The sequence below is a fragment of the Monodelphis domestica genome, chromosome 3 (assembly GCF_027887165.1).
Source record: "Monodelphis domestica isolate mMonDom1 chromosome 3, mMonDom1.pri, whole genome shotgun sequence".
Taxonomy (NCBI): domain Eukaryota; kingdom Metazoa; phylum Chordata; class Mammalia; order Didelphimorphia; family Didelphidae; genus Monodelphis; species Monodelphis domestica.
Genome location: NC_077229.1, coordinates 17,203,157 through 17,230,096, shown reverse-complemented (window position 1 = coordinate 17,230,096; position 26,940 = coordinate 17,203,157). Strand labels below are relative to the sequence as shown.

General features: G+C 54.3%; 1 protein-coding gene across 5 annotated transcripts in view; it reads right to left on the bottom strand.

The window, feature by feature from the left end:
• Window positions 1–10,336: 10,336 nt before the first annotated feature.
• The window catches only part of LOC100029345 (protein HIRA), an 82,678-nt gene continuing 66,074 nt past the window's right edge, over window positions 10,337–26,940 (bottom strand). For all 5 annotated transcript variants that reach the window (XM_056821411.1, XM_056821414.1, XM_007490465.3 and 2 more), the window contains 11 exons: window positions 22,575–22,751; window positions 20,306–20,510; window positions 19,665–19,769; window positions 17,561–17,709; window positions 16,368–16,529; window positions 15,478–15,536; window positions 14,898–15,003; window positions 13,563–13,685; window positions 12,070–12,233; window positions 11,885–11,973; window positions 10,337–11,081 (listed from right to left, as the gene is read on the bottom strand). In XM_056821411.1, the coding sequence (XP_056677389.1) occupies window positions 10,965–11,081; window positions 11,885–11,973; window positions 12,070–12,233; window positions 13,563–13,685; window positions 14,898–15,003; window positions 15,478–15,536; window positions 16,368–16,529; window positions 17,561–17,709; window positions 19,665–19,769; window positions 20,306–20,510; window positions 22,575–22,751 (1,456 nt within the window). In that variant the 3' untranslated portion in view covers window positions 10,337–10,964. The remainder of the gene's footprint in view (window positions 11,082–11,884; window positions 11,974–12,069; window positions 12,234–13,562; window positions 13,686–14,897; window positions 15,004–15,477; window positions 15,537–16,367; window positions 16,530–17,560; window positions 17,710–19,664; window positions 19,770–20,305; window positions 20,511–22,574; window positions 22,752–26,940) is intronic.

The window sequence follows — 26,940 nt, the reverse complement described above, 5'->3', positions numbered from 1 at the left end:
ACAAATACAGTATCCACATTTTTTAAAAAAGACACTACACTGTGATTGATGTAAATCTTTTGAAGGGAAAATTTGTGGTTCCGTATTTAAACTGCTTGTATGGGTTAATCTACAATATTGCTATTATTTTATGTCATTTTTAGCTATTGTAATTTTGCTATTGGATATATATATATATATATATTCTGTCATTATTTGCACCATCTTATACTTGAACTTGAGAAAATACCTTTATAAAAGTCCATAAACTAGTTGGAAGAAACTTATATTAGTAACCTTTAGATAAGTTGATGTGTTTTTTTGTAAAGTTGGAGCATTTGGTACTTTCTTTGAATGTGCATTGCCTATTGTACTACTGTTTTATAAACCTGTTATTTTGTGAAAATCATTTGCACTCATACTGTGGATCATGGCTAAGTTAAAAAGGAAATGGATCTCAATTTTGGGGTAAGAAACCTTTGTATTCTACCTCTCCTTTCCTGGCACAGTGTATATATTTTTTATTTAAAAATTTTTTTATTATTGTTTTTCCTTGCATGTTCAATATGGTATTTGAGTTTTCCTTTTTTCTTTCTCCCATTTTTTGTACTTGAAGCACATGTCACCAATATTAAAAGTTTTTTTTTTAATTTTACACTAGTGTAAGATTTAGAATGTCCACTAGCCCTAAATATAAAGGCATGCCCAACAGCCTTAGATTATGGAACCTGTGGGTTGTTAATATTATGGGGCTTTGCTTCATAAATGTGTCTGATTCCAGGAAAAGGGCTCAAAAAGGAGCACAGACTTCACCTGCACAGTGCCAAAGAAGCATGAACTTAACCTGAATAGTGCCAAATGAGCACACAGGTCAAAAAGACCAATCCTGCTAGGACTGATGAGATTCTGCACCAATACAAAAGGACTTGAACCTTGTGTATGACTCAAGGTTGCAGTGTTTTACATGTTATACGCAGGACTCCTTGTACCACACTCCTTGTAAAACACTTTCTATCAAGTACATAACATTGACTGTTCTGGCTCCCCTATCCCTGAGAGACGAGAAAAAATTAGACCGGGGAATATTTTCCATCTGTTTAAAAAATCTAGTCCCTTTTTAGTCTTTCATACTGTGGCAATTTACTGTAGTCCTAGCTGCTGAGTGGGTAAGTGCATGATTGCAATTGCAGGCTTGTCAGACATAAACCACTTTGATCAGACCCTGATTCAAGGACCTGTTATAATTTTATTTTTCATTATTTAGGATTTTTGCATATAAGGTTTGGATTTTTATAATTTATCCAGTAGTTACCTTTTTTTTTGGATTTTTGTGATATTTTTGCTTTTTTTTTTTTTGGTAATGATTCATATATCTCATACCTCAGCCATGTATCCCTGTGTGATTTATATGTTTGTCAATATCCTTCTCAGGGGGGAATGTGTTATCTTATAATACAAAGTTTAAGTTCTTTTGAAAGAAATTTTAGGGTAAGAAACTTGTTACCTCCCAGAATCCAGTAAGTGAACTGCTTGCAGAATATGCCATAAAGATGCCTGCAGAGACCACACACTGTTCCAAGAGATCCTGAGCAAACTTTTGGATGTGCTGAATTGAACTTTGGGGGGATTGAATGCATTTGTTTTGTTGAATACATTTGTTTTGTATGTACATTGTTGTGCCAAAGGGGACTGCCCCTAATTGGTTTTGTTCTTTTTCATTTCCTTTTGTTGTATTTTCCTCTTAGAAGCCCTATGTATCTTCAGTTGAAGTTATAAGTTTGGTTGTGTTTGCAGGATCCATTGGGGAGACTGGTTTCCCAACAGATCCCGGGGTGGGGGGGAATGTGTGTTTTGAAAAAAAAAAACCTGTATGGTGGGGGATGTATTCCCTGCACCTCTAAGACAAACTGTATGCTGGGGTCATTCCCTGCACCTTCCAGGGTTCCCTTTCCCTTATGTCCTGGTTTGGAATTGGTCTATAAATGGACTAATCCTGCACTAGGGAGGGACTTCTTATCAGACTTTTCATCCAGTTGAGCTCCGGAGCTGAGGGGCAGAGTGGGAGTTTGCCAGAGAGAAGACATTTTCCTTTTATTATTAAAGGCTCTTTTCCTACTCATTTCCTCTACTGTTTATCATTTTTATTCATCATAATAAGGACCAGATTCCTGTTTTAACCTAATAGTGGACAAATGGTAAGGTGCATAGAGTGGATTCTTAGAATCAGGAAGAGCTAAGTTCAAATCCTGTCTCAGATTCTTACTAGGCTGTGTGACACAGAGCAAATCACTTAAACTGCTTGCCTCAGTTTTCTCAACTATAAAATAGGAATAGAATGGCTGTGAGGATCAAGTGAAATTATATTTGTAAAAACACCTAGCACATATGCCTTGTACACAGTGGACACTGTACAAATGCTTACCCTTTTCCCCTTTCTTCATCTGTAAAATGGGTATAATAATAGCACCATGGTTGTGAGGAATGAGACAATAACTGTAAAGTAAGCCCTATATGATAGCTATTATTACTAGGTAAATGCTGCCTCTTATTCTTCTGAACCCATGACATTGCTGGTAGGAAGTGTGAAGATTAAATTTAATACTCCCCTGATTATAACAATGAAAATACTTAACTTTCCCCTGATTGTGAAGATTAAATTGTAACCCCTGTCTATTTTTAGAAAATGATACTCAAAAGTTAAGTATGGAGATCTACCCATTTTTAGATTTAATCACCAAAAGTGCAAATACCCCACTTCACACACTGAGTGGGAAAGGTCTGTGACCCACATGTGTGATAGTGGATGATGAATCAGAATCAACTGACTGCCTTCTGGGCAGTCCTAAAACAAAGTGTCAACTATGATTGAAAGATATAAAATTAGGGGAAGACACAGTAAGTGATGCAAAAGAAGCATCTTGAAAAGCAGCTGTTACTTCCTGTAAGATTCAGTTCTTCATTTTTGGAAGTGGAGACTGGAGGAAATCTTCATGCTTTCGTGTTGAGGCTGGTAAAGAGGGGCAGAAGGAACTGCTGACTGGACTGACATGTGGTGAGTGAAAAAACTTACTCAACTGCTGGTTTTTCTCTGAAGAGATCAGCCTCAGGAAAAACCTGTTGCCTTGAGAAACTTCCCAGGTCCTCTGCTTTGCCAAAGCTGACTGAAACTCACTCTCCCTGTGGGGGTGGGGGTGGGGGAGGTGGGAGTAAATTACTTAGTGCTCAGGCTAGATATCTTACCCTAATCTCTCTCTCATTTCTTGCTTCACTCTTTCTAAATTTTAAAAGTAAATTGTAAATAAAATCTCTTTAGAATTAATTCAATTCCTGGTGACCACACTCATAAAATATAAAGTCCAATCCTTTTAAAAATAAGCCCCTTTACTTACAGAAGAATCTCCCTCCTGATCACCACTATCATATGATCATTCACTTCTTTTGATCTTTTTTTTTTTTAATTCTTACCTTCTGTCCTGCTAACAACTCTAAGACAGAAGAATAGCAAGGGCTAGATAACTGGAATTAAGTGACTTGCCCAGGGTCACATAGCTAGGAAGTGTCTGAGGTCAAATTTGAACCCAGGACCTCCCATCTCTAGGCCTGACTCTCAATCCACTGAGCCACCCAGCTGCTCTCTCCTGGGAATTCTTTTTAAGGAACCTCCATGAAGATTCTAGCTGGCTTCTTATGGTAACCCCTCAATCCTCTTTCTCCAGTCAACCAACCTATTCCTACTTACCAAGAATCTCTAATTAGCCCACTGTACTACTCAGCTGATTTCCCCCTTCCTTTCTCTAGAGGATAAAGGCAGAGTCAAACCTGCTGCTTTGCCCATTCTCCAGCATCACTTCAGCCCTGAATATTGATCCAAAAAAGGAAACTCCTTCCTTAATTTTTGGTTTACGATGGCATCCACAAAGACTTTCCTATGGAGATTCAATCTTGGTAGCCAATGGCGGCCTCCCTTCTGCCTAGATTTCCTTTTTAACTCAATGTTTAGCTTTTTTACTTATGCCCAACTACAAAGAACATTTCATCACTGATGTATTTGCCATTCATTTCTTCAACTGTCTTACTGGTATTCTCATGTGGCTGCCCAGTGCCAACCAACTACCATCCACAGGTCAGGCAAGCCAGCCTGGCCAAAGATCAGGGCACTAAGGGGGAGACAGGAGGCAAGTCAGAGCACCACGATCACTATTTCCCTTCAGACCATAATGGAGACAGCCTAAGTCCAACATAATCCTAAATAATAATAGCAATACGGGGTAGCTGGGTGGCTCAGTGGATGTAGTGCCAGGTCTAGAGATGGGAAATCCTGGGTTCAAGTCTCAGACACTTCCCAGCTGTGTGACCCTGGGTAAGTCATTTAACCCCCATTGCCTAGCCCTTACTGCTCCTCTGCCCTGGAACCAATACATAGTATTTAGGGTGGAAGGTAAGGGTTTAAAAAAATAATAACAGCAATAATTAGCATCATATAGCACATACGACTATACAGGAGTGTGCCAAGTGCCTGCAGATATCATCCTGGGAAGCCGCCCCAGGGAAATGCAGCCACAGCTTCTGGAGTTTCAGAACAGAAAATTCTGGCCATCAAAGGCTTCAGCCCGTCAGACGGGTTGGCACCAGGAACTGAGGATTTTATCAGAGGAAAAGACATCAAAGAAGCATAACTGTCTGCTTTGCTGCTGCCCCCAAAAGGGTCCTCTCCAAGTGATGTCCCAATGTTATCACACCCTGCTCCTTAACTCATCCTCTTCCACCCGACTTGACTTCCAACAAGACCCTGCATGTCTGTCCCCCATGCCTGCAACACCCCCTCCTCCACTCTGACCTCTGGCTTCTTTAAAGTCCCAACTAAAATGCCACCTTCTCCAGGAAACCTTCCCTAAGACCTCTTAATTCTGGTGCCTTCTCTCTGTTGACTCCCATTTATCCTGTCTATAACTTGCTTGGTATAGATTTGTTTGCATGTTGTTTCCCCATTAGACTGTAAGTTCCTCAAGCACAGGGACTCTTTGCCTCTCTTTATATCACCAGCACTTAGCACAGTGCTTGGCACATAAGCAACCACTAAATAAATGTTTGATTGAACTGACTGCCATCTTCCCATCAGGACCCAAACTTCTTTATATCCCCAAAGCCTAGCACAATGCTTTGCATGTATCTTTAGTATAAACAAAAGCTCTTTCCTCTCTTCCTTCCTTCCTTCCTCCCTCCCTCCCTCCCTCCCTTCTTTCCCTCCTTTCCTTCCTTCCTTTCTCAAGAATGAGATCTCACAAAACCAAAGCCAGGGGCTGAATTTGCCAGAAAGTCCCTTCCATCTCCATCATCTATGCCCATCCTCAGAGGTTTGGGGTGAAACATCAGGGACCTCCTTGCCTAGGGCTCTGCCCCCTCAGCTTCCCACCTTTCCTAGGCCAAGTGTGGCAGCATGTGCCTTGAGGTCCTCCCAGATGGCCCTGTCAGCTGCGGAATCACAGGGCTCCAAGGGATGCTCAGAACGTGTCGTCACACACCAGATCCAGAGGGCTGAAGAGCTCTTCTAAAGTTTGTGGCTTCCTTGAGCCCAAAGAGGCCCCGATCCTCCCTCCTAGAGAGGCTTGCCTTTACCTTGGAGTCCGCGGTCCCCAGAATGCTCAGCATCGGTTGGATCTTGGGAGGATGTGGGCAGACCCTCTGGCAGGGAAGCATCTGCTAAGTCTGTCCCTGCCTCTGGAATGGAGGTCCCTCCCAGGAGGCTTCAGAGATATCTCAGGGCCCATTACAGACATGGATGGTAGCCCTGGGGGCACTGCGGACCAGAGTCATCTTCCCACCCCCAGCCTGGCTAGGCTAACGTTCCTGGGTGATGTCTGCTTTTCGACCACTCTAGCTTAAATTCAGAATCTCTAAGTAGAATTTCCTTTCTCTCCTAACATTTTTTAAAACCTTTACTTTATGTTTTAGAACAGACAAGTATCAGTTCCAGGAAAGAAGAGCAGGAAGGACTATGCAATGGCAGTTAAGTGACTTGCCCAGGGTCATACAGCTAGGAAGTGTCTGAACCCAGGACTTCTCATCTGCAAGCCTGGCTCTTTCTCCACTGTGCCACTTCCCTGCCTTCTGCCCTAAGTTTTTAACTAATCTCAGTGGACACAGTCTGAGATGCCCCGCTCCCACTAGAGCTTTCCAGGGAGAGGGCTATTCTATAAACATCCTTTCCATGAGGCCATTTTCTATAAACTTTGGTGGTGGGGAGGGGTTAAAATCACAATGGCGGCCCGCGTGAGCCACAAGGTACCCTGTTGGCAGGTGTGGCGGGCCTTGAGGGAGAAATGAGAGTGGGAGCGGGGTTGGCGGGCAATATGTGGGAGCAGAAGACATGTGGCGGGGCATGATGAATCCCCAACCCAGGAAAGGGTCAACAGACTCACAGGGGGACTCAGAGAAGGCTCAAGGGCAGGTGGGGGTGAGGACAGATTGTCTGGACAGAGAGAAACTGGGAAGCTGGGAAGACACCATGAGCCCAAGCACAGATGGTCAGACACATGGAGGGGCTGGGCACAGACAGATGAACATGGGAAGGGGCCGGACACAGGGAGACTGACATGAGAGGGACTGGACATAGCTGGGCAAACTTGGAGATCAGACAGACTGGCAGCCCTGCAGAGGTCAGGGCAGTCTGGGGGATGAAGGGCCCGGGCACTGATAGGCAGACACATGGAAGAGCTGAGCCCAGTTGGGCAAATTCATGGAGCCCAGACACAGACTGGCAGACGTGCTGGGGTCAGGGCAGCCTGGGGAGGAGGGAAGGGGCACCTCCTTCATCTTAGCCTCTCCCCAGTTTAGCCTCTCCATCTTTGCTGCGCCAGCTTCTTATAATTTCATTTCTATCCGATAACAAGTTTCTCTGCATCGAATCCACTAACCCTTCCCGTGTATTCACTGGTGGGTGAGTATGGCCTCTGCATGAGGATGAAGTAAATGGCCCCATGTCTTAACTACCCGTTTATTCCGTTTGTCAGAGCTCCACGGGACAAAAGCTGTTCCTCATGGTACTGCCTGCCGACAAGATGCATGCTTTTCCCCTCAATGTGTACATGGTTGTGTTTTCTCCCCCACGACTGGGAGCTCTTTTAGGGCAGAGATTGTTCCCAGTGTGCACAGTGCCTGGCACTGTGCTTAATAAACATTAGTTAAGTAATAATTCCCAGAAAAACAAACCTGGACATGGGAGGCAAGAATTCTACCCTGAGTCAGTGCTCAAATGCTTCCCTTTTCTGGATGGGGGGATATTTGTCCTCCAAAGGGAGGCATTTCTTCTGATCTTTGCTATATGGCTGGCATCCGTTCAGCAATCCCATTTGCCAGTTCTCTCGGGACCCAAGAAGGTAGTTCTTTGGGGATTCCTAACTTAATTCATCAATGACAACTAAGCACTCTCTTCCTTGGGGATCTGTCTGCCATTTTTGTTCTATGTCCACTGTAGAAGCCATTGTTGTTGGCAGAGTAGACAGGGAGGAGAGGGCAGGGTACTGAGGGTGTACCGAAGGACAACTTGGGCAGAGGAGGCATAGAAGAGCCCTTTAGGAGACAAAAGGAAGGATGGATGGAGATGAGCCATGACAAAATTCAGATCCTTGAAGTGGGTGATGACCAGATCGAGGTTTCCAGCCATCCCTGGGAGTGACTAATGTAGTGAGTAGAGGTCACTGAGATGATTTAGGAACTGGAAGTTAGGGAGCTCAAGGAGTATCAACGTGTCCTCGGAAAGAGCCTCGTTTAAGGGAGGCTGGGGTGGGTGAGAAGGAAGGCTGTGGGGCCTGGGGCCAGACACCCCTAGAAATAGTCATCCCCCAAAGACTTGGTAAGGACCTTTCCCATTTTCTGTCCCTCTCTCCTTTCTATTAAACTTACCTTGGGGTCATGTGGAGAGGTTGCATAGTACCTGATCCCAGAGTTAAGGGAAGTGAATTCGAATCCTGCCTCAGATCCTTAGAGTGTGTAGATGGTACACTAGATAGAGATCGGGGTCTAAAGTCAGGAAGACTCAAATCCAGATTCAGACAATCACTAGCTATATGGCCCTGCACAAGTCCCTTTACCCTGTTTACTTCAGTTTTCTCATCTGTCAAATGAACTGGAGGATTCCAATGGATATCAGTCAAGAAAACCCCAAATGGGTTGGACATGACTAAACAACTCAGACCCTTAGAAACAGTGACCATAAGCATCTCCTATAACTTCTCAGGCTGAATTTCCTCATCTGTAAAATGGGGAAGCTACTTGTCCGACGAGTGCTAGAGAAAATGAGCCACTGATGTTGGAAAAGAAGTCACTTACTGGGTCATGTGGCTAACCTTAGCCAACAGCCTGGACATGGGAATGTGGGGGGAACCAGGCTTTGAGAAGTTGGACCCATGAGGGAGGGGAGGGGAGTTGGTTCCAGGGGAATGAATCTGGAGAAAAGTGCTCCGGTTGTTGGTTGGTCTAGTTCTCAGAGCAGTTCCAGCCTTCACGGCTCCTATGCCGCCATCTTGGTTCTTCCTCAAGATCTCTAGTTGTGATGGCAGCATTAGCTAGCATGGCAAGTTGATGACTCAACACACCAAGGGGCCGTTCTCCTTGGCCCCTCGGGCTGCCCAGGGACCCATTTGGTGGCAACACTAGTCACCACTGTTTGGATCACCTGGGACTTACCCATCGTTCCTTCTGGTAAAGTGGGGGCTGCTAGGCCTTGCCCTCGTCCTGTGTCTAGGCCCTGCAGACCTTTCTGACTTGACCCAAGGGCCCTGGGGCTCTGCCATCTGCTCCTGGGCTGTGCTCAGGACCTGTGGGCCTTTGCACTCTGCTAAGGAGCCTTCTTTTATGAGCCGTCTTCCACAGGGGAGCGAGGTCCTGAGAAGAGAGCCTCGTTTTTTCTATTCGTGTCCCCCAATGCTTGGCAGGGAGCCCCTAGTAGGTGCCTTTTGTTCGCTTCTGCTTCGGCCTTTGTTCCTTTTCCTCTATTCTATGGCTTAAGTCATGGGGCCCTGCCAGAAGATTTCCAGATTTCTAATTTCACGTGTGAGGAAGGCTAGGGAAGGTGAGGGAGGGTCAGGCTAGAACTCGCTCCTCTGACGCCCAGGCTATCGAGTCCAGCAGTGGATCCAAGGAGGACAAGGTGCGCACCAAGGTGGAAGGGGATCGGCCCAGATCCGCCCCTTCTCTTTCTATCCGTCAGATCTCCAGCACTCTACGTCTCAATTCTTCATGCGCTGCCTCCTCTCCGGCCATTCTTGGTGACCAAGGGTGCCCGGCCGCCCGCCCTCTCGCCCTGGGTTTGGGCCTGGGAGCTCCCGGAAAGCAGCCTCACGGCTAAGCGGGCCTCCTGTGGGCCTCAGGGTGGCCAAAGCCATTCCAGAACCATTCTTCGGCTGGGCCCTCTCCCGAGCGGGCCTGTGTCTCGCCATGCTGGGGTCACTTCCTAGGGGGTCCCTGCAGCTGCCTCCCACGGTCTCTCCCCAAACTGAACTCTTCATTCAAAATCCATGTCTTTGGGAGAATCACCCCCTCCATCAGCACGGGGGAATGATTAAAATCACCCCGAATTCAGGAAGACCAACGGCCCTTTTCTGCGGCACACGGCACGGTACCAAAGGCTTTGCTCCAAAGCAGTCCTGCTAGTAGGGGGTGGAGGGAGAATCGCTGTTATTAAGGCCTTCCCCTTCCACCGTGTCTTGGTTCCGAGGCTGGGAAATGGAGATTCAGTGACCTGGCCAGGGCCACACATCTAGGAAGTGCCTGGAGGTCACTGCCATGCCCAAGCCTGGGGGCCGTCCCGGGTCACCCAGCTCCCGAGAACCTGGCTTGGGCCTCCCCCCACAGTCCAGGGTCCTCTCCATCACATCAGGGAATGAACTCAAAGTGGGCTCAGCCTGATGAGATGGGGAGGAGGAGTTGGTCCTGGAAGCAGGCCCAGGGGCAGGCTGGGAGTCCGGAAGTGGGAGGAGACGCACAGATGCCCCCAGGATCTCCTGTGCCCAGGAGCGGGGAAGCGGCCCCCTGGACGGGCAGCACAGGCCCTGGTGATGGAGGGGCGTCTCGGGGATTCTTCTCAGCCGACCCTTCACAGGCCTCCGCTGTCTCGGGGGCTCACAGATGCTGCTGGGTCAGCTCTGGGGCTCGTGGAGGCCAGATCCTGCTCTGCAGCTGGACGTGTGCCAGCCACGGGCTACACGGGGCTCTGGCCTCCCGGGCTCCTTCTCGGCAAAGGGAAGGCGTGTGAGCAGGGCGCTCCGGCCCACGTTCTTGCCCGGGGGGCCCAGAGAGAGCCCTGCGGAGCCCCCTGACCCGGGGCCCGGAGGCAGGAAGAGCCCGGCTGGCAGCGTGCTGCGTTTTGTATCCAATGCTGTTCATTTATTTTATACTTACAAAAAGAATCGCCCACCCCTTGTCCCTTCCCAGAAAAACGGTCTCTTACAAACATTGAAAAATTAAAAACCAAATGAGGACAGGGGAATTTGGTACAATTATTGAGCAACGGAGCTGTCATAATTAGAGTTGCCGTGTCCTACGGGTGACAAGTGTCCACGTGCCCCATAGGAAATCCTGATTATTGGCCAAGAAAAGTCCTCTCTCGCGAGGGGGAGCGCAGCCTTTCTCTCGGGGGGAGTCTCTGGGCTGCTGGCGCCTCTGCCGTCCACAGGGCAGGCCCCGGAGCCTGCCGGGCTCACGGGCCCCGGCCGCGGCCCCGACGGGCTCCGCAGAGCCGTGCCGGTCGCCGGGCAGGGAGGCGGCCGTCTCCGTCCGCCTCCCCGACAAGTCGTGGCGAGGGTCCCGGGCGCGGGCCTCCCCGCAGCGCCGGGACGTGGCTCCGGAGAGGAAGGAGGCCGGGCCTGTCCGCACGCCTGGATGTCACGCGCCCGCCGCGGTCTCCCTGGCTCGGCCGGGCCATCCGTCGGAGGCTGGTGCCGAGGAGCGGCTCCTCCTGGAGCGGGCCACCTCCAGAGCGGGGGCGGCTACTTGTCTTTCAGGATGTCCAGCTGCTCCTGGTATTCCGTGAACAATCGCTGGAAGCGCAGGTTCTGCCCGATGACTGGCAGCAGCTCTTTGAGGAGTTCTCGCTTCCTCAAGCCCTGGACACGGAGACAGGAGGGCAGAGGTGGAGGGGCCGGCCTGCGGGAAGCCCCGGGGGCCCCAAGGGCCGAGGGGGGGCAACGGCCGTCTGGGTCCAGGCAGAGGGCTCCCACGACCCAGACGGCCCCCCCCGCAGCAGACCCCTCCTCATTTCTGTCCCTGCATCGCACAGGGGAGGGAGGCCCGCACTGGCCAGCCGTCCAGCTTCCTGGCATACTTCCCAGAACGGAGCTCTCCACACTGTCCGGAGGGCGCGCCGTGCTGACTCAGAACCACCTTTTCTCCCGATGACCCCCCCCCTACTGCGACCGCAGGGAGCCCCGTCCTTCACCCGTTCCCATTTTCAGCGGTCAGATTAAGCCCAATGTTCGAGAGGTCCTGCCTGCTCGTGCGGGCCGGCTGCTCCCCCGCCGGGGTCGCGGGCCGTGCACAGCACGGATGGAAAGAGCCCTTCTAAGACAGCGGGCAAGCTAGGAAGTGTCCAAGACCGCCTTTGAACCCAGGACCTCCTGCCTTGGGGCCCGGCTCGCTATCCACTGGGCAACCCAGCCTCTGCCAAAAGAAATGCTTTTAACAGGATCCGACAGAGGAGCTCAGAGCAGGAGGCGACCCTGCCGCTCCTCACTGGACTGATGATGAAATGGGGGCTCTGGAAGGTCAGGGACTTGAACCCTGGGTTCTTTGGCTGCCTCCTCATTGCAGAGAAAGACTTTCCCCAGCAGGCCCTGGACAAGGCCCACGGGCACCCCTCCCCTGTGCCCGGGATGAAGGCCCTCCCTTCAGGAGGCTGCGGGGGCCTTACCACCACTGTGGATTCCCACTGACTGCCTGTGGAGTGATGGACGGGGCCCAGCAAATCCTTGCATAACTCTCGTAGCCGATATTCAAACCCTGCGTGGGAAGGAAAGGAGGTGCTGGAGGAAGCCCAGGCCCCCCCGGGGGCTCTCCCTGGCCTGCCCCCCCCCACCCCGCACGGGGCCAGCTCACCTTCATTAACGAGGTACCGTGCATAGATGAGGAGCCAATGGCGATACTCGTGGCTGGACTGCAGCGTCAGCGCTGCTGCCATCTGGCTCTCCAGGTAGGCCAGGGTGGTCTCTTGCTGGACCAAATGAGGCACCGAGAACAACCGAGTCGCTTGTCTTCCTGAACTGCGAAGACAAGACGGGGAGGAGGCGCCTGGTGAGCCGGGGGCAGCAGAGAAGGGCCGTGGGTGGGACTCAGGCCTGTCCAGGAGGCCGAGCGAGCCCCTTGTCCCCGGCTCCGAGCCGTCGGGCCCTTCCAAACACACGGAAAGGTGGGGGGAGGGGTGGGGGCCAGCCGGCGTACCAAGAGCCCAAATGTCGCAGCCCTCTTCCATCAGGCCGAGCCAGATAGTGGCGACCGTGGCAAGACAAGAGCCCACTGAGCTGGGCAGCGGGGTCTCCCTCTCCTCTCGTGGCCCTGCTGCACAGCCGGCCAAGGGCCACCCCCGTGTGTGTGGGACCCAAGAGTATGTGAAGGCCCCCACTAAAGAAGATGCGGGACCCCCACCCAGTGACCTCAGCATTTATTAAGCGCCTACTATGTGCCAGGCTCTGGGGCCGCAACAAGAGGCAGAAGAGCAACCACGCCCTCAGGGGGAGGCAACAAGCAAACCGGTAAGCACCAAACAAACTCTGGGCAGGAGAGAGGAAGCAGTGTCCAGAGAAGGCCCTGGAACCCCGAGGGAGGGGAAGGCGTCCTGGAGAAGGGGATCTGAAGGAAGCCAGGGGGCAGCGGCCAGGCCGCAGAGGGCCTTGAAGGCCAAGCACAGTTATCTGTGTTGACTTCTGAGGCCTGTGGGGAGCCTCTGGGCTTTACTGAGTAGGGGGTGGCCTAGTTGCAGCCCTGGGCCTTAGGAAAGCTCTTGGGGGTCTGAATGGAGTGGAGAGCCCCAGGCAGGCTGACCCTCCACAGCCCTGCAGGAATTCGGTCTATTGACCGTGCATAGAGGAGGTCTATGCACTTCGCATGAGAGAGACGATGGAAGGTCCTGTGCACGCACCCCAATGGCCCCGGGGCCGCCCCCTATTAGAAGGGCAGTTCAGCTGGACGTCCTCCTTGGACTGTGGGAAGGACACTGACTCTTCTGGGGCCTCCCACTTGACCTCATCTCGTGCCAAGCATTTGACTAGGAAGCCAGGCCTGGGCTGGGAGTCTACGGGGTCTGCGTGAGGCTGACAGCACTGTGACCTCCGAGCTTGGTGACCCGGAAGTGAGAGGACAAGAGGGACGGCCGAGGGAGGGCTGGCTCGCTCTTCTCTGGTGACGGGCACTTGGCCGGACTAGTTCACTTTGCTCCTTCTACCCACCTCTGATCTTTCGCCTAGCCGAGGGAGTCTAAAAAACTAGTACATCCCAAGGGCCAGTCTCAGAACTTTAGATCCGGCAGTCGCTCGAGTGAAGGCCCTCATTCCCCCCCCCCACCTCGGCCCCCCCAGTCTGGGCGCAGGGCATACTTGGACGTGCGTCCCTGGATGATGGCCAGCGGCCCCGAACACAGCATGGCTTCCTGGGACGGCAAGCTGTTCCTGTAGTCTGCACACTGGGCTAAGGAATCCTGCTTGTCAGAAACCAGGTTCCTGGAGGGAGAAGGGAAGAGCTGTGTGGGTTCCGGAGCCCCCAGGCTGCGAGGGTGGCTCGAGGGGCTCTGCAGTCAGAGCTGTGGGCCGTGGTCCCTGGCTACAGTCCCTCCACCGATGCAGCCTCGGGGGCTCGGGGCCACAGCCTCACAGCGGAGCTCCCATTTCTCTGGGGCTCAGAGGCAGCGGCTTCCCCTGAGGCTTCCCCTTTGGCAAGCCGCCCAAGCTGATGGCTACGCAGAGCCCCTGGGTAGGAAGAGGCCCCGAGGCTTCTTAGCAAGGTGCTGCACCACTCCATGGCTACCCGGCCTCTGCTGCCCAGCCAGGCCACCCTCTGCTTCGACTCGGCATGGGAAGCCCCGGCTCCTCGAGCTACAAATCCCTGGACGCTCCAGAGACAGGCCTCTCGCTCCTCCTGAGGGCAGGGCAGACCCCCACCGAAGGGCCGACAGCCTGAAGGCTGGCCGAGTGCCAGTGCCAGGCTGGGGGGAGCCCATCAGGATCGGATGATTCCACTTGGCATTCCCCCTACATTGCAGTCCAACACTGCCCGCAAACACTGGTCCTCCCGGCCTCAGAGGCTCACCGTGCGGCTGCCCCGCAGGATGAGGGAGGGGGCACAGGGATGGAAGACACGGGCGGAGGCGCCTCGTCAGGGCCCTTCCATCTGACCCCGCTGCCTTCCCAACGGCCCAGTGCAGCAAGGAGGGAAGCCATTCCTGAGCCCCCAAAAGGCGGGGAGTGGGGCTTGAGCCCATGGCTCGGGAAGGAGTCCACAGCAGTCCCCTGACAGCTGCCTCTCTAAAGACGCGGTTTTCAACAGACACCCCCACTTTTCCTCCTGGGACACCCACAAAGGGTTAGACCCGTCCACCCAGGGACACTCGGGCTTTGTAAAGCATTTCCCCACAATAAACCCTGTGAGGGAGGTGGCACAAATGTTCTCCCCATTGGAGAGATGAGATGACTGATCCAAGGTCTCACAGGCTCTGCTTCCCCCAAACATGCCGCAGCTAGGTGGGAGGCCCAGGACAGAACTCGCCCCCAACAACAAACGCAAACGGCAGAGGCCGGGGGGGGGGGGGGGGCAGTTTGAAATGATTTCATCCCGGAGCCGCCTCACAGCCCTACTGAGAAATGGCTCAAGGAGCTGCTGAGCTCGTGCCCCTGTGCTGTGCCCCCTGATCTCCAGAGGGAGCCCGGCTTACTCACCACGTGGAAAGGGAGGGGTTGAAACAGTAGGCCTTCCCGTCGGACAGATTCATCACGGGGATGCCATGCTGGGTCAGCAATATCTGGGACACGGTCATGTCGCTTCCTAGAGAGCAAAGCAGAAGAATGGTCTCCCCACTGCGGCGAGATGAGAAAAGCCTCGATCACCCCCTTATTCCACCAGGTTACAAAGTATTTCACGCCCCCTTATGCTCCACAAAAAACACGGCGCCCTCCCTTGACCGCTGGCTGGCTCCATCCGAAGACCTCGGCTGGGGGACCCCGGAAGCCCAGGCAGCCGCTCCCCCTGTGCCCGGGCCCTGGGCCTGCTCTTTCGCAGGCCCCCCAGGCCCTCCTCTGGACCCTGTCTGGCACGCCACCAGGTGGGCCCAGGACAGAGGGCCGAGGTCCCCCCGAGCAGGCCAGGCTAACAAGAGCAGCCGGCCCGACCCCAACAGGACGCACGTTACTGCCCTCGTGGGCCGTCTGACCTCTGTGCCCTGCCTGGTCTCCCGGGGGCAGCCCCCAGGGAAGAGGGCGGGATCCCCGGATGCCCCCTGAGCATCTGGCGGCCTCGTACCTGACAGGATGGTCTGCAGAGACTCGTCTTTGATGACGACTACTTGTTTGTGGACATCCCTGCAGGAGGAAGCAAGGACAACTCAGCCCACGGCAGCAGGGCGGCCACAGGACCTCTGGCAAGGCCGAGGCGGAGGCCCGGCCGAGAACAGGACATCCCTGTGGTCCCCGGTTTCTTCTTTTCCCCGAACACAAACAGTCCCAGGCAGGGACAAATCTTTGGCAAGCCCGCAGCCAGAGCCCAGATCGCAGCAGAGAAAGGGCTCGGGAGAAGGCAAAGCTTTGGGATCAGGGGGGAGGCCCTTCCGCCAAGACCCTCGTCTTAGGAGGAAGAAGCTTAAGCTCAAAGGGGTCCTGCAGGGAGCCATTAGACTGTCTGGTCCAACTCAGAGGGGAGGCCTGGGCTCCAGGCCGGCCGGGGCCGTCTTCATCTCCATCTTCTTCCCCCCAAACTTATAGGGGTTGAACCAAGCACACAGTTGGGGCTCAGTGTCTGTAGGCATGTCTATAAGCTCCCTGCCATCTCATGGCTTGGGCTCATCTGAATAGAGGCCTTAAAGAATTCTCACCCTATTGAAAACGGCTTCTTCCCACTGTGAGCTGGAAGGCTAAAGAGGGGGTGCAGGGAGCCCTGAGAGCCTGGAAGAAGGGCGAGGCTATGGCAAGGGGCAAAGGACCTCCTGCCAAGGAGAAACGAACCAGAGGGTCCGGTGGCTGAGCTCCACCTGCCCCCGTGGCCAGGAGGCTTCACCGCACGCAGCTGGTAAAAGCCTGATCTTGGGCAGAGTTAGAGGATTCTGACTTACTAGAGCCCCCCCTCTCCCCCCCCCCCCCCCCCCCGCCACAGAGCGTTCCTGCTTTGAACGGGCCGGGCCGGGCCCAGGCACTCACCACACAGACAGGGTGGCCGCGGAAGTGAGGGCCATGATGTAGGGCCCTGTGCAATGGAGCGTGGAGACGGGGGAGTGCAAGACGATTGGAGGCAGCAGGCGGCGACCGCAGGAAGAGAACACGGACAGGGTCCTCTTCTCACAGGCAGCACAGACCACATCACTGGAAGGAGACAAGGGAGGGGGCATCGATGCCAGGAACACAAGCCCAACACCCGGTGAAAAGCAGTCACAGGTGAAGAGCAGGGAAGCTCAGCTCTCCGGGGGCATCTCCGGCGCGTCCTATCTACGCCCCCGATCCTCCTGCACCCCGGGAAGGCCCGAGCGGTCACGACGCCCATTTTACAGATCGTCCAGGACCGGGCCCCACAGCAGGGGTGGACTAGGCTGGGCCAGGGCCTGAAGTGGCCCTGCCAGATTCCCCAGAATGCCCCTAGTGGTGCTCTAGGAACCCCCAAAGAATCAGCAGGTCAGGCGAGCCATGGGTCCTAGGGCTGGAAGGCCCAGGACAGCTGGGCCAGTCAGGACAAGGAGAAGCCTCGGAGAGGCTCCAGGAGGGGCCCTCCGCCAGCAGAGGTGCTCACAAGGAAGGGTGATGACGGGCGGACATCCTGAGGCCAGCCCTGCTGGGCTGGGGAGACAGTCCTACCCAGGGAGGCTGGAGGGCTCCCCCAGGAGATGGATGCTCAAAGCTCCCCCAGGGCCGCCTTCTGGATCCCACAATGGGGGCAGCGCAAGCTTTATTAGTCCCCTTTTACAGAGAACAGAAACGAAGTGAGGAAGCGGACCTTGGCGGTCGCCTCATCCAACCCCATCATGTCACCGATGAGGAAGCTGAATAAGGACCAGATCCATCAAGAACAATGAGGCCAACTACCTCAGGTCTCCCCTGCACCGCTAGAACCCTGCCCCGGGCTCGCTTGTGGAGCAGGGCCCTCTCGGGCCAGTCCCTGGCCCCAAACCACCACTCTCCTGGCCTATTGAAGCCCAGGCCGAGGCACAGTCCGCTGTAAGCCAGGGGGCCGAGCCCAGAGCATCGGCTCTCGCAGGGCGGGATGAAGTGGGTCATGGGGAGGGTCTGGCCATCGGCACCCCAGCTGTCCCCCCAAAGCAGGCCCAGGGCCCCGAGGGGCCGCGGGGGCCAGTGCCGGAGCTGGGACGAGGCCACCGGCCCCTGCAGCCACATGCACTCACCAGCTGCCAGCGGCGGTGAGAATCCGGCTCGTGAGGACGGTCTCCCACTCTTTTCCTTCCCGCGTACACTTTAAGCGGCTCAGCTTCAAGCCTCCCACCGCCGTTACGTCGTTCTCCACTTCGATGTACAGGGAAGGGTCAGAGCTCACCTGCAGCAAGAATAGGGAGAAGCTCTGACCGGCCACATCTTCAGGCCCGGCTTTCCGAGGTTCTGGGGGCCTCCCGGCCAGGCCAGGTCAGCCCCACGTGCCGACACTCACAACGCTTTTAAAGAAACCCGACCTTCTGTCTTAGAACCAATCCCGAGTCTGGCTCCAAGGCAGAAGAGTGGCAAAGGCTGGGCAATGGCGGTTAAGTGGCTTGGCCAGGGTCACCCCGCTGGGAAGTGTCTGAGGCCAGATTTGCACCCAGGACCTCCCGTCTCCAGGCCTGGCTCTCAGCCCGCTGCATGCTCTGCCTGGCTTCCTATGTCAGGCTCTGCCAGAGCAGCCTCCAGTTTCTATTGCCCCTCTAGGCTCACCTACAGAAGCTGGGAAGGCAGGAGCAGGGGATAAAGTCTTGGACTCAGCCAGCCTTGCCCTCAAATCTAACCTGTACGTACACATGCCGCTGCCCCAGGCCCGGCCCCGCTCCAGGTGGCCCTGAGCCTCCCCAGAGTTCTGTTCTGCCCTTTTCCAGAAGCGCTTAGATGAGCTCTCTTTAAGCTGCCTCCCTCAGGGCCAGACATGGGGGGCCCGCAAAGGACAGGCTCTTAATGGGGAAAGAAGATATTCAGGGCAGGAGTGGGAGGCTGGGGACTCCTGAGACAGGACTGTGGGAAAGCTGAGCTACGATCAGAGCGTAGTGGCCCAGGACGGGGCTACCACCATCCCTGGCAGCAATGAGCTGCACCCACTCGGTGCCAGGCCCTGCGGCCACAAGGAAAGGCAAAAATGGTGTCTGTTCTCAAGGGCACACGCTACAGCGAAAAGAATCCGTCAGAACTGAAGTCGAAATGGGTCCCTACTAGAATAGGTATCTTGGAAATGGTGTTCTATTGTGAATAACTAGCTGTCATATGGCACCATTAGAGGATACAGGGTCTCCTTTACACCATTCCGGATTTGGGGGAAGGGGCCCGGGCCCCAATCTCCATCTGCCACCCCCTGGCAGGCTCCAGGTCAGGATCTCACCATCTGAAAGCCATTCCTTAGTTCTATTCAAGTGCACCCCGCCCCCCACCCCGGGGAAGGAGGAGATGGGCAGGAGGATTCTGGGGGAGAAACAAGACAGGAAAAAGGCCTTCTGCCTTCATCTTCTTCAGAAGGTTGCAGATGGCTGGGCTCTCGGGCAGAGCTGCCCATGCCGTGCTGGCACTGCTAATCTGGGGCCAAGAACCCAAGATGGTTCCTGTAACGTCAGGGTGTACCTGCTCTGTAGCCTCTGCTCTCAGAGCACGGTAGGGGCACTGAGGGAGAAGGGCACATGGCGGCCACAGCTACTCGGACAGTGCAGGGCAGAGGCAGGGCTTAAAACCAGGAATCCCCAACTGGGAGGTGAGCACACCCTTTCCTCTGTCTCCCCCCGACTCCAGGGAGTGCTCTGGGCTACACTTGGGGGCTCCAAAATCTTCGCTAAGTGCAGCCCGTCCCAAGGGCATCTCGTGGTAGCTGACCCCAAGCTTGTCTACAGGACTTTGTACTCAGACGGGCACTGCAGGATTTGCCAGCCTGCCGACAAAATCATGGACCCCGTCGGGGCTCTGACTCTGGAGGGCTTTCAAAGGCCTGGAGCCCCCACAGACAAAGCAGGCAGTAGGAATGGTGGAGCTGCTGGGGGAAAGCAAGAGCTCATCTTGGCCTCTGAGGCAGGTCCTCAGTGAGGCCTTCTCGGCCCTCTTCCTCAAGGCCACCAGAGGGCAGTCCTGCCCACTCTCCAAGGGCATCGGTGCCCTGCATTATGGAGGGGCCTTGCCAGTCCCCCCTCCCCCAGAGATGGACAGGCGGGGAATGGGCTATGGACCCAGGAGGACAGCGCCTGAGTTCAGCCCCAGTACCCCATAGACCTCAGCCCCCTGGGGCCTCCTTGGGGTGCTCGAGCAAAGGAAACTGGGCCCCTGGCTTACCTGCAGGGCGAAGGACTTTTGTGGGGCTGGTGTCGGCAGTTTAAGAGCTAGGGCTGGGGCAGACACGCAGAGGGCATCTTTGTCGGCCGTCAGTGCAGCAGGGGACTGTGACAGAGGGTCAAACAACAGAGAAGGTCAATGAACGCTCAGCCTGGGGGTGCAGCATCATGGCACTTGCTCACCATGTCGTGCATGCCAGGCAGAGAGCAGGGGGGCTCATAGAGGAGGAGACCAAAGTTCAGAGTGGACCAACATCTGGACTTTCTCCAGATCACATCTCAGGTGTCCAACTGTCCCTCAGAATCAGAGAATGGGGGTTCTGGTTCTGTGTGACTGGCCAGTCTGTCAGTGTCTCTGATCCCCCGAGGACCTTTCATTCCCACATCTTGGGCCTGGGGTCCTGCTGGTCTGTGCCCCTCCCAGGCTCTCTGGGACTTTGCAGACACTGGTGCCAAGAGGAATCCCCAAGCTAGGGGCCTGAGAGGAGGGCACAGAAGCTCCCTCAGAGAGCCCCCAAGCCTCATGAAGAAGCCATGCTGCCCCGGCTCATGAGCCTCAGAAATGCCAGGGACTTGCCCAAGGTCACACAGTCAAGCGGCCCAGGGGAAGATGCAGGCTCCTCCCAGAGCCCAGAGGCTCACCTGCATAGACAGAGCCACGGGCAGGAGGCGTGTGTCCTTCCGAGGGCGGCCCTTCTTCTTCTTCTCCACAATCTCCCCTTCGAGATCCAGCTTCCGCTTGGGCAGGGAAGAGGACTTGGAGATTGGGATCTTCTCATCGCTGTCGCTGCTGCTCTCCAGGATGTCCTTGACTTTGGTCTCTTTGACCAAGTTTTGCTCTTTCAACCTGACACGAGGACACGGGATGAATCCCTGCTCGGCCAACAGGAGGCCCCGTCCCTCCCGAGACGCCCATGCCTCCCGCTCAGACGGGATGGATGGGCCAGGAGAAGGCGCCACCCTCCCAGGACCCCGGCCTTCCTCTGGGAGACACCTAAAGAGACGCCGCGCCTCCGTGTGGGCCCGGGCCACGTGGAGCGGGCCCAGAGGGGGAGAGGCAGCTGGGTAGCTCAGTGGATGGGGCCCGGCCCGGAGACGGGAGGTGACCGCAGACACTTCCTCGCTACCCCCACTGCCCAGCCCTGACTGCTCTTCGGTCTTGGCAATACCCAGGATCGATTCTAAGACCGAAGGTCAGGGTTAAGGCCCCACCAAGGCAATCGAGGCTCTCCGGGGAGGCTGTCCCGGCCCTACACTTTGACCTGCTTTGCCCTGGGACGGCTCCAAGATGGTCCCACCGCCCTTAACCCTGGAGCTCTTCACTCCGCTCAGGAATGACACAAATGACTCTTGACTACTTCCAAGGACCAACATGAACCACCGAGTCAAGCCCAAAGAATCTGCCCAGGCTCACAGGGAGCCCAGTCACCCGGCTGGGAGAGTTCGAGTGGGGCTCAAAGAACACGCCTAATCCCCGGACTCGGTTTCCCCGTCTGTCAGGGGGAACAGTAATAACAGTTGGGGAGAGGGAGAGAGGCAGAGCCTGTGTAAAGGTCATGACCGTTGCTCTGACTACGGATACTGTTACTGGGCAGCCTCACAGCAGAGACCATGACAAGATCTCGTCACGAAGATGAAGGGCGCCAACAACCCCGTGGCTCCGGGGAGAGGGAGAGCCAAGGCCCTCCCAGGCCCGACGACTCTGCCAGGACCGTGGGCGAGAGCCTCAGCAGGTGGCTTCAAGGCAAAGGCCACAAGAGCTGCAGGCCCATGTGGTGGACCAAAGCCCAAGCTCACCGGGCCCTGATCCTCTGCCGAAGCACAAGCTACAGGGGCCTGGAGTGACCCCACCAGAGGCTCGTCCACGACCTGCTGAAGGCTAACCTCACAGCACAGGGAAAGCTGAAAAGGGCTTCCACCTCAGCGTGGACCACCTTGATCTCCAGCCCATGGACTGAAAAGGGGGTCTGCCGGCCACCAACAGCAGGGGGGCAACGAGGCCCTTGTCCGTGGGCACCTCCTGGAACAGGCTCGCACCCTGCCAGGGGCCAGGGGGCCTTGGCTCTCCGGGAGTCCAGAGCCCAGGGCGGCTGGAAAAAGCCCCAGCAAGCAGGGCACCACTGGCCACAGGGCAGAGCCTGGCAGAGAGGCAGCCACTTGGCCTTTGTTAGGTGGCTACAAAATGGGGCCAATCCTTTTGCACGCATGTCCTCCTAGGTCAGTCCGGAGATGGGACTTCCTACCATTGGCCTCATGTCCCTACAATGCAAAGCTCAGAAACTGTGAGTGCTCTCCGACTCCCCACACCTCGCCTCGTTCTCCACTCCTTCCCCACTCGCAGCCCCTCTTCGGGCCAAGGCCCACCTCTCTCGGGGGTTCCCTCCCTCCATGCACTGCTCCCAGCTCTCCTTGGCTGCCAGCCTGCCTAGGGCTCCCCTGCTTGTCTGGCTCCCATCTTTCACGTCTCTTCCCTCTCCCTACATGGCCGCCTCCACTCCTCCACCATCTACTTGCTCTCCCCATTACCATCCAACTTGCCACCTAATCAAGCTACACAGGTTGCTCTCACCAGTTCCAAAAGAGCACTCTCTCTCTCTCTCTCTCTCTCTCAATAAAAACTTGCCCTTCCGTCAGAGAATTAATATTGTATGTTGGTTCTCAGGCAGGAGAGTGGTCAGGGCTAGGCGATAGGGGCTGGGAAGTGTCTGCGGCCATATCGGAACCAGGACACTACATCTCCAGGCCTGGCTCTAGCCCCTGGACTACCTAAGTGCCCCTTCTGTCATTCCTTATAGCCAGGGGCCCAGGGCCATCCTCAGTGGCCCCTCCTATTCTGGGGTCCATCGACCTGCATGGACCTTCTCCTCTCCGTTCCCAGATTCTTCTCCCCACTGATCTCCCCATGCCTTACCGGTCCACGGCAGTCTGGTTCACATTTGTGATGGTGGCAGGCCCGGTCCCTGAGGTGGCTTTGGATCGTTCAGTAAATCGGGAATCGAACGCTTTCATCGGTTCGATCTTGGATGGGGTTGTTAACACAGAGGATGAGGATGTGGGAGGGACGGCTGCCGCCGAGGTAGCATTGACACTGAGGGAGGAAAGGAGAAGAAGGAGTGAAGCCTCGGGTGCCGGCAAGCCCCTGGCCCAGACGAGCCGACAGAAGACGGCGCCTTGCGTCCCTCCTACAAAGAGGAGATGCCCAGTCCAGAGCCTCCCAAAGCAGGCCCGGCTGGCCCAGCACTTGGCCACAGTCTCATCTCCGCTACGGACAGACTCGCCCACAGACGCGAGACCAGAGGTCACCTCTGGGAACGGCCACTCTGCTGTTGGCACTCGTGTGAAAGCAATGAAACTGAAGGACGTAGGAGAGACACCTATCACGGGCCCAAATCCTTCGACACCGGCCTGGACTCTTCCATGATGGTAAAGGGCTGCTCGTTTCCCCTCTCCTCTCCGCAGCCACCTTCCCTTCCCCACTTTGTCTTTAGGGATGGGAAAACCCCAGAGTCGGCCCTGGACCTCTCTGCATCCACATGGTCTGTACCTTGTTTTTGTTTTGATGCCCTCACCTTCCATCTTGGAATCAGTACTGTGTAATGGTTCCAAGGCAGAAGACTGGTAAGGGCTAGGCAAGGGGGGTCAAGTGACTTGCCCAGGGTCACTCAGCTGGGAAGTGTCTGAGGCCAGATTTGAATCCAGGGCTTCTTGTCTCTAGGCCTGGCTCTCTGTCCACCGAGCAAACTAGCTGCCTCCATTTTAACAGTGATAGAAGACCTCGCTTTTCTGAAGCACACCCTATTGGCCCAGGGATGAAGGTTCCATCAGTCGGTGTGGTCCCCAGGGAGAGCCAGAATGCCTGCCTCCGGTCTGGAAAACCTGAAGTCAAATTTGACCTCAGGTAATGACTAGCTGGGAGAGGCTGGCCAAGTCTCTCAACCTATTTGCCTCAGTTTTGACCTCTCCAAAATGGGGGTGATGATCATGCCAACTTGTCAGGGTTGTTAAGCAGAACAAATGAGATGTTTGTAAAAAGCCCTTGGAGCACAGTGCCCGACACCCAGTAGGTGCTCTATAAATGCTGGTTCCCTTCCTTCTCCCCTAAGCATGAGAGTAAGTCAATTATTAGTGGAGATTTAAGTCTCCAGAAATATGCCCCAAACGGCTGCCAAGTCCCCACCTCCCCGCCCCAAAGCATGACCTCTTCCTGTGCAGTAACGGGAAGAACTGGAAAGGGGCATGTTAGAAGAATGCGGGTGCAGATGAAACAAAAGCTCGCAGCAGATGGAGCGGTTCGCTGCACCCCAGGCTCAGAAGATAGACCCCCTGGGAACAAGCTCTACCCAGATTTGGCCAATCGCTGCTCAGGCAGGAAGAGAGGAGACAGTTACTCTACGCATCTTGGACTTAGAGAACATGAGTTCAAATTCCAGCTGAAACTTTCTAGCAGTGTGACTGGGCACTGGGTCACCTAATCTGAGCCTCCATTTTCCTATCTGTATCAATGGGTTGCCCACTCTCCTGCCTCTGCCATTTAAAGGCCTTCATGCCCCGACTTTCTCTCTTATCAGCCCCGACGGACATGACTTCGCTCGTTCTTAGGCCTGGCTAAATTCGCTCTCCTGCTCTTCATCGTCCCCAGTGTATGCTGTCTCAGTCGTGTGGGCACGTAGCTGTTTGCCCGTGCCCCTCCCCTCGGGCCTCGGCCTATTCTTCCTGTCTCTCCACAGAACTCTGGGATGGACTGTGAGCCACGGGAGATGCTGGCCCTGCACCCTCCAGCATGGCGAGCCCACCCCGAAGGGACGCCGTGCTCTCTGACCACAGCCAACTGTAACAGCTCCAAAGTCGCAGAGTTCAAGACGCCTCTCTCCCCGCATTCACACAGGCCATAACCCTCCGGGCTCGTGGTGGCCACTGACCCAGCATAGCTCATTCATTCCCCTTCGAGTGCAAAGGAAAAGCACGGCAGACTCCTCTGTGCACCTCAACTGCTCCCCACCTCATGTGCTCCTCTTATCTTCTTTTAAGACCACCAGGACACAACGGGGTGACTCCGGGCCTTCTGGCTAGGGAAGACTCCCTCTGGATGGTGATGGGGTCAAGAAGGAGCAGTGACAGATATCATCTCCCCAGAGCAGAGATGCTGTGAGTGGCTTCTCCTTGAGGCCTTCGGGCTGCCTCTTCATGTTAACCTCCTTCTGCCCTCTGCCTTCTGACAAATCTGATGGCCAGCTCTTTGCTCCTTCAGAGCAATGGCTCACTGGAGCGGATTTCTTCCTGTCTGGCGACTTGCAAATCTTTCCCTTCGTCCTGGAAACTAAATCTTGGCTATTATGTTCCCTGGAGTTTTCACTTTGGGTTTTTTTCAGGACATGATCAGCGGATTCTTTCTACTATGCTCTCTGGTTCCAACAGATCTGGGAAGTTTAAGATTTCTTGAAACATCATGTTTAGGTTCTTTTTTTGGTCACAACATTCACATTTTTGGTCACAACAATCTTAAATTTTTTTTCTTCTTGTTTTCCAGGTCAGTTGTTTTTGCTCTGAAACTGTTACTGTTGTTCATTTTAGTCATATCTAACTCTTCCCTTTTGGGGTTTTCTTGGCAGAGATACTGGGATGGATGGCCATTTCCTTCTCCAGATCACTTGGCAGATGAGGAAACTGAGGCAAATGGGGTTAAGTGACATGCCCAGGGTCACAGAGCTGGTAAGTGTCCATGGCTGGATTTGAACTCTGAAAGAAGAATCTCCAATCTTCTATCCACTGAGCTGTCTAGCTTGCTATGGGATACCTTACTTCTGTTCTTTTCTGTCTATTGATTTGCTATCTCATGGAATCAATGGTTTCTATTTGGTGCATTCTACATTTCTTTTTATTAACTCTAATCCTATTTAACACATGAAACAAGTAAAACACCACCACGCTGCACCCATAAAAAAGTGGCAGTTTCTCCACGTGGGAGAACAGTATTTTTCACACCATGTGGAGTCTTGGCAACTATAGCAACTGATTCCATAATCTTTCAAATATCCCTGAACTTGGGGCATCCACCAGTTTTTTTAGTACCTGAGGACAGATTTCACCAAGGCAGTTTGGGGCTTTCTGGCCATCTCTCAGGTGTACCCCTCCCAAGCTGGCCATTGTTAGTCTGGTCTGTCCAGTTCAAAGGTCATTGTCCTTGGTGGAGAAGACAGAAACACAGTAAGAAATAGGCAGCTTTATCTCCTCTGGTGTCAGCGATCACCGTCCCATGTATACATGTAGAGTGAGCAGGGGGCAGCTAGGTGGCTCAGGGGATAGAGAGCCAGGCCTACAGATGGGAGGTCCTAGGTTCAAATCTGATCTCGGACACTTCCTAGCTAGTGTGAAGATGGGAAAAACTGTCCCCTGCCCATTTTTAGATTTAATCACCAAAAACATATTCACCCCTCTTATCCGTAAGTGAGGGAGGTCTGTGACCCACAAGTGTGAAAGTGGGTGACGATTCAGAACCCACTGACTGCCCCCTGGGAAGTCCTAAGCAAAGCTTTAGCTGTAATTGGTCCACATAAAATGGAAGGAAGGCACAGGAAGTGACGAAAAGGAATGATCTTTAAAAATGCCAAGAACTTCCTGTGACCAGAGCTTTTCGTTTTCAACTTGACCTGGGAGGAGCTCTGGCAGAGGACGGCTTCTATTAGGAGTACCACGTGGGTGAGTGAGAAAGGTGGACTCCTTTCCCTGGTTTGTTCTGAGAGGTACTAGCCTCTGGAGGGGCCCCTCATCTTGCCACCTAGGCCCTCAAGCTGGGGCCTCTAGAGCGCTGCCAGAGTAAGGCCAGGGCTGAGCAAATGGTTTAGCTCGTTAAGTTAGATTTCTTTCTCTGCCCTCTTTCTCATTTCTCTGCTTTCACTCTTTCTATATTTTATAAATAAATTGCTAAAAAATCACTTGGAATTAATTAATTAATTCCTGGCTACCACACTCTGATAAATTTAGTCCAGCCCTTTAATTTTAGCCCCTTATATTCTGGTCCTTACACTAAGTGACCCTGGACAAGTCACTTAACCCCCGTTACCTGGCCCTCACGGCTCTTCTACTTTGGAGCCAATACACAGTATCGATTTTAAGGCAGAAGGTAAGGGTTTAAAAACAAAAACAACCTTCTCTGTTTGTCCCCAGCAGACCCATGTGGTCAGAGCTCCTGGCTTCTAACACCATTTGCACCACTGGGGCACCCTTCTGTACCAGCCATGTGGCCTTCCTGTGCTTCCACCTTCTGCATGCATCTTTTA